This window comes from Eubalaena glacialis, chromosome 3, assembly GCF_028564815.1.
Source record: "Eubalaena glacialis isolate mEubGla1 chromosome 3, mEubGla1.1.hap2.+ XY, whole genome shotgun sequence".
NCBI lineage: Eukaryota > Metazoa > Chordata > Mammalia > Artiodactyla > Balaenidae > Eubalaena > Eubalaena glacialis.
This window is the reverse complement of record NC_083718.1, coordinates 87,394,554-87,405,359: the sequence shown is the minus strand read 5'-3', so window position 1 is coordinate 87,405,359 and position 10,806 is coordinate 87,394,554. Positions and strand designations below refer to the sequence as shown.

Here is a 10,806-nt window from a genome sequence, read left to right as displayed (position 1 = left end):
CACATTCATGTGGGTATATGAGTGAAATACACACAAAATCCGAAAGGGACTAATATGGTACAAGTAAGATTGTAAACTGAGTTGATATATCAATGCGGATAAGGCATCAACACCACTAGATTTAGAGTTCGTTAAAGCCAGACTTGATCTCATAGGAGTAAATTACACAAATTACTGTTTTGACATGAATTTTAGATTGAACTTTTTGGTTAAAAAAACCTTGGATTTTCCTGGTTCTCCCACCAATAGGATTTATGCTTGGGCTGTTTACCTGATTGTGGTGTTTTCCACCTTTTTCCAGAAGGCAATGGGAATGGCTGCCACTCTTTAATAGGACAAATACTAGATTTAGCTGCAGTTTGAGGAGTGTTAAAGGTAGAAGTATAACTACATATATGTGACTGGGACTCTGAACGTCTGCTTTTGAGTAGAGGACCCTCTCCCACTCTCAATTCCCCATTCCTAAATGGAACTCTCCCCAATGTCAGAGTCATGACTGGGGATGCCACAGCTGCTCTCACCTTTCCAGGAGGAGAGAAACTGCTGTAGGATGCCTTGCCTAACTAGAAGTTTCTGGTCCAAGAGGATCAACACTCTCTGCTCTTCACCAAGAAACAGCTGAGAGCATAGCTTGGGCATTGTTCACACCTGCAATCAGTATCTGCCACCAAGTTCTGTCTGGCCAGGCTCCAAAGCACAGGTTGGAAGGAAGCTTATCCTCTCCTAAAGATGAAAATCCCACCTAATTTAACATACCACTTTTCATCACTCATTCCAGTGTTTAGCAAATATCCCTGTCATTAAATGTGGTGGGTGTATTCCTCTGGCCCCATGGACTTCTGATCCTATAAGGTGGGGCACAGCTGGAGAAGCCTGGACCAGCATCTCTAGCATGGGCTCATGCCCTGGTCTGAGGGCAGTGATGAGTAAACGTCACAGTGCTAGAGAAGTTCAACATGGGGAACATCAGCTGAGGTGGAGGTTTTGATCAGAGTCTTTCGGAGATTACCAGCTTGCCCCACAGGTTTGCACTGGACAAATGACCCAGTTTGCACACATTACCCCTGTCAGTTCAATCCCATGTTCATTAGTCATTGCTGTTGCTAGGGGCATTATATACTAGCATGTTTAATGGTATTTTTTTTTCCTACAGACCAAATTTTAGCTCTATGAAAATAGCCACAGTTATAGACCCTAAACCCTTTTCATTCTGTGGGACACTAAAACTGTCTTAGTGGACTTTCCTCACCCTGTAACATGATTTCTTCCCAAAGCACTCTTCCCATTCTTTGGGTTTAAAAGAGTAATAATAATATATATACACTGCTCTCAATTTGTAAAGCTATTAAGAAAGGTTTCCAGATTTCAACTTAGAGAAGAGAAAATGTAAATTAAGAGTACAGGAGTCACAAAGAAAGAAAGGTGTGAGAGTTGCAACATTGCTGACTTTGATGATGGAGAAAGAGGGCCACAAGCCAAGGAACGTGAGCAGCCACGAGAAGCTGAAAAGGCAAAGAAACTGAATCTCCTCTGGAGCCCCCAACAAGGAACACGGTCCTGTTGAGACCTTGATTTTAGCTCAGTAAGGTACATGTTGCTCACATAACCCACAGAACTGTAAGAAAATCATTTTGTATTGTTTTAAGCCACTAGGTTTATGGTAATCTTACCATAGCAGAAAAAAACTAATACGTTGTCCTTTAAAAAAAAAAAAAGAGTACAGGAGTCACAAAATTGTATAGCTACAACCACAGGCAATGTATCTCAATGGGGCAACAGAAAGAACCCAGCCTTTGGGATCAGACAGACAGAACCACTACTATTTAGCTATCTGATCTTAGAAAAATTATTTAACCTCTCTGAGCCTCAGTTTTCTCATGTGGTGGAATCAAATTAGTTAAACACTTATCAAGCTCTCATTATGTGCTGGGCTCTGTGACAGGCATTGAGTATATAGCAGTAAATAAAACAGGTGTGGTCCATACCCTCATGAAGATTACGGTCTAGCAGGATCAAACTGAATGAAAAAATGTAACGTCAAAGGTCTGTTATAAAGTAGATATTCAAAAAAATGTTTCCTTCCACTTCCAACATACAATCATTATATACCCTAACACAGTCAAAAGTAAGGTGACTACGGGCAATTTCATACATAGCAAAATTTTGTTGGGAGCCCAGACACAAATGGATTAGAATATTTCTTCAGCATTATGCCTCATGAACCTCAATTCAGCTTGCGGTTCTGATTTAAATCCATGTAACCATGGGTTTCTATTTATGATCAACAATGAATCCTTATTTTGGGGTGGAGTTCAAGGCTTATGCAGATACTGCCTCATTTATCCTTTCAGGCAGCTTGTGAAGTGAACCCATTTTACAGATGAGGAAACCAGTGGAAGCAGATTCTTTTATGCTTCTTTCGTTCCCTAATACTAGTCTGCACAGAGGAAGCACTCAGTACATGCTGTTTACGCGCTGACCGTGCCAGTCACTCAGGAAGGAGAGGTACCCTGAGAGTTTGCAAAGAGAGGCTGATTCGAGATTGCATTGTAGCGGCTCAGCTTTGCCTTCTCCTTCCTCCAGGTGGGTGAGACATGGGCGACTGGAGTTTCCTGGGGAACATCCTGGAGGAGGTGAATGAGCACTCCACGGTCATCGGCCGCGTGTGGCTCACGGTGCTTTTCATCTTCCGGATCCTCATCCTTGGCACGGCCGCGGAGCTCGTGTGGGGGGATGAGCAGTCCGATTTCGTGTGCAACACCCAGCAGCCAGGCTGCGAGAATGTCTGCTACGACGAGGCCTTCCCCATCTCCCACATCCGCCTCTGGGTCCTGCAGATCATCTTCGTCTCCACGCCGTCGCTGGTGTACGTGGGGCACGCGGTGCACCACATCCGCATGGAGGAGAAGCGCAAGGAGCGCGCGGCCGAGGAGCTGGGCCAGCAGTCGCCTGGCAACGGCGGCGGCGAGAGGGCGCCCCTCCCAGCGGACCAGGGCAGCATCAAGAAGGGCAGCGGCAGCAGCAAAGGCACCAAGAAGTTCCGGCTGGAGGGGACCGTGCTGAGGACCTACGTCTGCCACATCATCTTCAAGACCCTCTTTGAAGTGGGCTTCATCGTGGGCCACTACTTCCTGTACGGTTTCCGGATCCTGCCTCTCTATCGCTGCAGCCGGTGGCCCTGCCCCAACGTGGTGGACTGCTTCGTGTCACGGCCCACCGAGAAAACCATCTTCATCCTGTTCATGCTGTCCATGGCCTCTGTGTCCCTCTTCCTCAATATTCTGGAGGTGAGTTACCTGGCCCTGAAGAAAATCCGATCTGCCTTCAAGAAGCCAGTGGAGCAGCCGCTGGGGGAGATTCCTGAGAAGTCCCTCCACTCCATTGCTGTCTCCTCCATCCAGAAGGCCAAGGGCTACCAGCTCCTCGAAGAAGAGAAAATCGTGTCCCATTATTTCCCTTTTACTGAGGTTGGGATGGTGGAGGCCAGCCCACTTTCTGCCAAGCCTTTCAGTCAGTTCGAGGAGAAGATGGGCACCGGGCCCCTAGGGGACTTGTCCAGGGCCTACCAAGAGACACTGCCTTCCTACGCTCAGGTGGGAGCCCAGGAGGGGGAGGAGGAGGGGCAGACTGCGGAGGCGGGAGAGAAGAGGCAGGAGGCAGAGAGAGTGAGCACGGAAGGCCAGGAGACCCTGGCCGTGCTGGAGGGGGAGAAAATGGAGACCCCCGAAGTGGGGAAGGAGGTTGAGAAAGAAGAGCTGACGCCTGAGAAGGTATCACAGCAGGGGCTGCCGCCTGAGAAGGCGCCTTCACTGTGTCCGGAGCTGCCCGGGGATGACCCCAGACCCCTGAGCCGGCTGAGCAAAGCCAGCAGCCGGGCCAGGTCAGACGATCTAACGGTATGAAGCAGCGCCAAAGGAAGAAAGAAAAGAAAACACCCGAGCTAACATGTGGCAAGATGAAACCTAAAGTTGCCAACATGCTTTGAGTCTTCTGTCCCTCCCCTCACACCCATCCTGGTTGGACAGGCACTGCGGTAGAACCGTGCATGCCAGACAACTAGGAAACTGCCTTTCCCGTATATAAAGGCTATCCAGATAAACCCATTGTCCCGTCAAAGTTCCCAATCTCATGACTGCCCTGCCCCGCTACGCCACAGGGAATTCTGCTTTCATCCCCATGTCCCCATAGAAATCCTTCCAATCAGAATTGTGATTGTCTCATAGCTTTTCACCAGTCTTGTCTCAAGCTCACAAACTCCGCTGAACTTTATCACCCCAGCACTTCCCTAGCAGACACCATGTGACATATATCAGGGATCCCAAACTTAAACGCCTACAGGACGCAGGCCGGTGGTTGAAATTGGTGAAGTGCGCCTGTTCTAATGCCATGGGAGAGCTAGGGCTGTGAAATTTGGAAAGCAGAGGGCAACTGCTGCTCATTTCCAGGCAGCGATTACCAGCCGGTGTTACCTGGCCATCTGATTTTTCAAGAGAAGCCAGAAATCCAAACGTTTAAGTGAAGTTTCCCACATTTTTAATGTTGCCAGCTAAATTTTAAATATGCCATGTGGGCCAAAGAAAATGTGTGCAAGCCAAATTTAACCTGTGGGGCACCAATTTGCAAGTTCAGCTTATACTCATGAGGCCAGCTTTCCTATGGAATTGGTCATATTATTCAGGGTCTCAACTTGTTCCTGTGGCTTCCAAACCTCATTTCACCATTTTGGAGTGTTTGGTTTAAATCATCAGTCTAGGAGATGTCCAGAGTTCTCACTGGCCTTTCTTGTGGGTCACTGTAGCGCCTGGGTTCTGATGTAATTACATCCCTTGTATTGGTGGGAATTCTGTACTGGGCGATCTCAGAAAAGGAGAACAAACCCCATAGCCTCTCCCAGAACTGAAAAGGCTTTGAACCCTGGTCACAGTTTTCTTCCCTGAAGCAAAGGAGGTCCTTTTCTTTCCTGTCCTCTTCCAACATCAGTGCTCAGCCTGAAATCTACACCTCCTTTCATCAGGGGCTGGGAGTAAGCCCAGCTCTGAGCCAGACGATACCTGCCTACTGGCCTGTCTTGAGGAGATCAACCCTCAGGCCTTGCTCAGACAAAATACATGTACAAAAAGGACCATCAGAGTGGCACTAGAGAGCCTCTTCCAAACTGGGAACACAAACAGCCAGGGTCTCAAAGTCTAGCCCCAGGCCAGACTTCATCCCCGGAAGGGACATAAAGGCTTAACAAGGGAACAACAGGGATCTTGAAGGTCTCCTACCCTTTATCCCCACAACCAACTCTCTTCAAACATAGAGTCCAGTCAGGGAAAATCCTCAGGTATAAGTACATATTTCACACAGGGAGCAATTTTACCTAGAGCCAATCAGTTCCCAGAGCAGAGGGAGAAATTGGTACCCTAGCTGGTCCATCTAAAACAAAGCTATGCTTCATGGGCTGCAGTGCCAAGGCTAAGATAGGAGGGAGAGAAACCACAATTGGGCTATGGACGGGAGACCACCAGGGTACCCAGAAAAAACTGCCTTCATCCTATCTTCCTCCCAACCAGCACCATCCCAAAGAATGCAAATCCCTTGTGCTGCCCTCTGTTTACCACCTTCCTTTTAAGATATTCATTCTAGATATGCTTTTCTAGAGCAAAGCCTCCTCCAAAACTATTCCTCCCCTGTGACAGTATTCCCATTCCTTGGTGCTCCATTCTAAAGCAAAATGGTCTAGAAATTAAATTCATTCTAAGGTATGATTTTTTTTTCTTTTTGGAATTAATCCAGGGAAAATTTACATTTTAAAAGAGAAAGCCTAAAATGTATTTTACCTAGGTTAATCCAAAGTGACAAACTTTCAGTGAAGGAATGTATCAGGCAATGGACAGTTGAATAGAAGAAGTATATTTGTCTTGTAGACAGGTGACTTTCTGGCTACTACTTGAATCTTCCTTCCCCTTGCAATCAACACTATTCCAGACAGACTTTCTTCAGCATGATGACAGAAGTAACAAAATCCCAGGCCTGAGAACCAGACATCATTGCACTCTCCCTAATGGCGGCACTATTGCTCCTACAGTTTTGCTCCTGAAGACCCATTTTAAGAAGACATAAACTCAGAGCCTGAAAATAGCTTGATCATTACCAGAATAAAGTGTCTATATCAACTACGACTTAATTCAAAAGAGAAAAGAAAAAAACTGCATCTTGTTCCAAGTGAAAACTGCTGGTGCTGTTTGGAACCAGCTGTAGAGGTGTAGGTGAGGGCTACTTGTCTCCTTGTCTTGCTGGAGCCTAAGTGTGTGAGTGTATTTCCTTGAAGGAAGCAGCATCCTGCTTCAGTGTCTGTACCTACCCCACCAGAGGGGAAGTTGCCATTTTCCCTCTCAGTCTTCCCAACAAACGAGGAAGCTTATTTTGGAAGAAACAGACACAGGCATCAAGGGACCAGGAATTTTTTTTTCTATTTCTGCCATTTGGTAGCTGTGTTATTGTCATCTCTTAACCTCTCTGTACTTCAGTTTTCTGTCTATAAACTAGAGATGGCATTTACCACCAACGTACCTCCAGGGGTATCAGAAGGATTAGTAAGTTAGCTGCCAAGTCTAGAGCCTGTTGAGTGGTGTCTGAGAGATTCCTCCAGCAGCAGGGAGACTGGGAAGAAGGGCAGGTGGGTAGCTTCTATCTGACTCTCCCAACCTGCCTTGCAGTTATCTGGTGAGAGTTTTTCAACGTGGAATAGACACTCAGGAGATCCGTTTTCTCAGAGAAGGCTCAAAACAGAATCTTGACACCATATGTTTGGTAGAAACGTATTTGACCTTGAAAAATGGCTGGGGACAGATGGGCAATTACTTTCTACCCATGGAAGATGTCGCTTCATGCCTCACCTTAAGCTGCCACACAACTGCTGCCAGGTTCCATTCACAGGAGTGGTGTGTCTGTGGAGGACCTTACCCTGTACAGCTGGATCCCTCAGTATCTCTTCTGAGGCAAATAATTATGACTGACTCAAGATGATAATCGCCCCTGGGCTCCATGAAGGCCAAGCTTTAAATCCTAATCCTGGTCCTTCCCCTGTTAGATTAAACCTTTACAGTATGTGGATCTACCAATTAAAAAAAAAGCACTGGACAGTATGGCATCAAAAGCACAGCTCTCTCTAGAATAAAAGGGCTAATTGCCTAATAGCAGTTATAACACCTCCATCAGGGGAGATCTATGACCAGGAGGGATAGAGTTACTCAAGTTCAGTTAGAAAGTTTCAAGCTTGGCTCTGTAATCCCTAGGCCTCATATTTGGGACATCATAGAAAGGCCTATCTGCTTTTCATCATGACTTTGTTACTTGGCACCCAGAGGAAGCATGCAACACAGAATTGGACAAATACTCCTGAAGATCAGTGCAACCTGGGGATCAGATTTTCCCACAAAGAACACTGACGTTCAAATCAGAAGTGTGGGCTGCACCTCTCTGACTCTGGGAACCCCAAGATGTCATTTACCTGCTCGATATGACAATTTTCCTTAGGTTAATTGTGGGTAATAAGTTCTGCCCCTCCTCCACAAGATAGATCAAGTGAATTGATATGCAAGAAACACTAGGAGCATGCTAGAAGAAATAAGTGATTTTTTTTTTACTCATTCATTTGGAAATAAAAGGAAAGGGAAGTAGGTGTTATCCAAATCTGTTGTAAGTCCTTTTTGTAAAATGTATACTGAAGCGATAACAGCCACCACTTTCATAAACTGCACAGATTGTTAACTAAGAGAATGATTAAAAGTGAGCCAGTGAGTAAAGTGAAGGAAGAAAATGGGAGTGGTGGGGGAGGTCAATTCTTCTGTCGTTTTAAATTCCTGAGAATTATAGTGCAAAAAAAGAACATCTTTAATCATGCAAGAAATTCATTGCTGAAAGTGGTGCTTCAGGGACTCAGCTTACTAGGGCTCGCGTATAGAGATGCACCGGCCCCTGAGACAGTCTCTGATTCAGGGCAGAAGGGAGTTCATGGAGGCTGAAAGGGCTACATACAGCAGCTCTTTAGTCCAAGCCATGGGGAAGGCCTGGGGCGAGACGGGTGTAAACAGCTGCTCTTCCTGAGTTCCTGAGGAGGGTCACTGGGGCGTGCCCAGCTAAGAATGAGCATACCACCCACACATCACCTCCCATCCCCCCCCACCTCCTCCTCTCTCCTACCTCTGACCCTGAGTTACCCCTCTACGCATATTGTGCGCAAATGATCACACAACCCAAGGTAGCAAAGTGTAGATGAAAAACGTTTGCCTGGTTGGATGGAAACTACTCTTAAACATAAATACAATCTGTAAAGCAAAGTAGGTGTGTACCTAGAAGTGATAGTGAAATAGGCACGGAGAGTTTTCCTTCTTGTAATTATCATATTACAACTAAATATGTAATTGGGGGAGGAAGGAGAAAAAGGAAATAAAATTCTAGGTTCAGCAGTTAAATAAGAGGAAAGATTTTTATGAAAGACAAGTCATCTCCACTGCCCTAGACATTGCTGCTCTCAAAGCCAGGAGAGAGCGGTACTCCACAGCAGCCAACGAGGTAGCAGTGGGATATACTGTAGCCTCCAGTCCCACGCATTCTGGAAGTTCTCCCGGGCAGACAAAGTATATTATGGAAGAATTCATAAAGTCTCCTGGAGGGAAAAGTAGATGGCGTCACTGCCTTTTTCTGCAAAATTTCCATCTATGAAACAGGATTAGTAAAGACTCAGCTAAGAAATATGTTCACAACAAACTTCTTGGGGAAAATCTCTGGCAAAAGCATTATTGGGATCGTGTCCTGAATTCTCCAACCTTCCACATCTTTATGTCAGAGCTAATAGTTACATGTTAGACTGTTACAAAACAATAAAACTAACTTGACTTTTCACCATCTTTGTTTTTTCTTTTGACCTGTCAGCCATGCTACCCTGTGAAGAGTAGTTTCTGGTGTTCTTCCTTTGAAATTAAGGGGTTGAGGGACAAGAGCACTGGGGGACCGGGGTGGGGGGCAGTGTTAAGCTGGTAAACGTGTAACAACCAGATCTTTCCAGGGTAAAGAGGCCCTGGTTTGTAGTGTTTGCCAATTTCCTTGCTATAAATTCTCCCACCATCACCAATTTCAACCCACCAACATAATGTCACTAGACACAGAAATGAGAAGAGATGTACAGTAGCACAAAATTATAAATATTTCCACCATAAAATAGATATAAATAACCTCAAAAGCGTAGATAATAGTAAAATAATTAAGAAGTGATTGAGCTCTGTGCATTACCTTTGTTTCATTTTTAAGTTTATGTAGTTTAATTGTTAATAATGACTGTACACTTAAAACTGCCTCACAAAGTTCCAAGAAATTTAGCAAATGGCTCTTATGAGCCAGTACAAGCCAGCTCCAGCACACAGCTGGGTGGAATGGAGGAGAATCTGATTTAGAAAGAACATGAAACTCTCCTTATCAGTTGAGGTTTGGTCAGTTTGTCCCCTCTCTTTCTCTACACAAATCTCAGGAAAAATCGAAGTATACTTCTTTGGTGCTTTGGGAAGAGACAAAATAATAGGATTTGTTCTCTTCCATGTCACTGAGAACTGTAGAAAGAGTTAAAGTTATTCATTACAGATAAAAATAGATAAAATAAAATTAGCCAAAAGATTCTGCCTGAGATTTATCATGTCACTTCTCTGCTTAAAATCCTTCAGTGACTCAATTGCTTACCCCCAAATTCTAAATTCCTTAACATGACTTACAAAGCCTTTATAACTGATTGTAACCCATCTAGAGAGGATGTCTATTTTTACTTGCCCAGAATCTATTCTCCCTTCTTCTATAATAACGTCTTCTATTGGGAAATACTCTTCCTCAGTTGGATATAGTCTTGGTGGGACTCTTAGTAATGTTTACCCTGACTTCCCCTGGTCAAGAGTCAGGTCTTGTTGTTTGTTTTTGTTTTTTGTTTTTTGTTTTTAACTCAAATGGGCCAACCATACACTCACTCCCTGGAATGTGAATCTTGAGTGGAGTAACCGAGGGACCGAAACTTGGTTGAGATTCATTTATCTTGACAGAAGCCCTTAAAGAGACTCACAATTAGTTCCTGCTTACCTAGATTTCTGGGAGATGCTTAGTTCCTCTTTTTTCAGATCATGGTTCATTGGCCTTCCTTCCTTCAGTTCGCTAAGCCAGCCCAGAGTTCCTTTTTTTTTTTTTTTTTTTCAATTTAATGTTGCCAAAATTGTCTCTATTAATTATAAGCCTCTGACTGGTAGGTACACCACCTTTCTAGCCTCGTCTCCCACATTCATCCACATATGCATGTGTCCCAGCCTTACAAAAACATTGGCTGGTCCCCAAATATGGACAAGCCTGGCACTTAGTGATGAAGAAATTCCATGGTATTTCAGGACTCTGCCCTGTCCTGCCTTTTTTCTTTAATCAGCTCTTTCTCATCCTTCAAGATTCAGCTCAGTTGTCTTCTTTATGAAATTTCACAAACTTCCCTATACAAAGTGAGTTGCTCCCTCCTTTGTGATCTCTCAGTATTTGTGTACACTTCTATCATAGCACTTATCAAAAGAGATTTCATACTATATATCTCTGAATATTCGGTACTTAGCACAGTGCCTAGAACATAGCAATGTTTGGTGAATGAATGAACACTACTTAGACATCTCCCAGGGCAGGAAGGAGATAATTGGCTAAGCACTCCCCAGCACCAGAGCAGGCTGACACTACATAGCAATATATCTGAGGAAGAGGTTCTGTGAAGGTCCCAAGAGTTCCAGGCTGAAGGCGGGCAGGCTTGCT

At 44.8% G+C, this 10,806-nt stretch overlaps 1 protein-coding gene across 1 annotated transcript; it reads left to right on the top strand.

Annotated features, from left to right (window-relative positions):
• Positions 1 to 2,594: 2,594 nt before the first annotated feature.
• On the top strand, positions 2,595 to 3,902 carry GJA8 (gap junction protein alpha 8). Its single transcript, XM_061186079.1, has one exon. The coding sequence runs from the start codon at positions 2,595 to 2,597 to the stop codon at positions 3,900 to 3,902; it is 1,308 nt and encodes a 435-aa protein (XP_061042062.1).
• The last annotated feature ends 6,904 nt before the right edge of the window (positions 3,903 to 10,806 follow it).

What these genes read in the sequence shown, in the direction of transcription:
- GJA8 (XM_061186079.1), top strand. Translation starts at nt 2,595, where the DNA reads ATGGGCGACTGGAGTTTCCTGGGGAACATCCTGGAGGAGGTGAATGAG.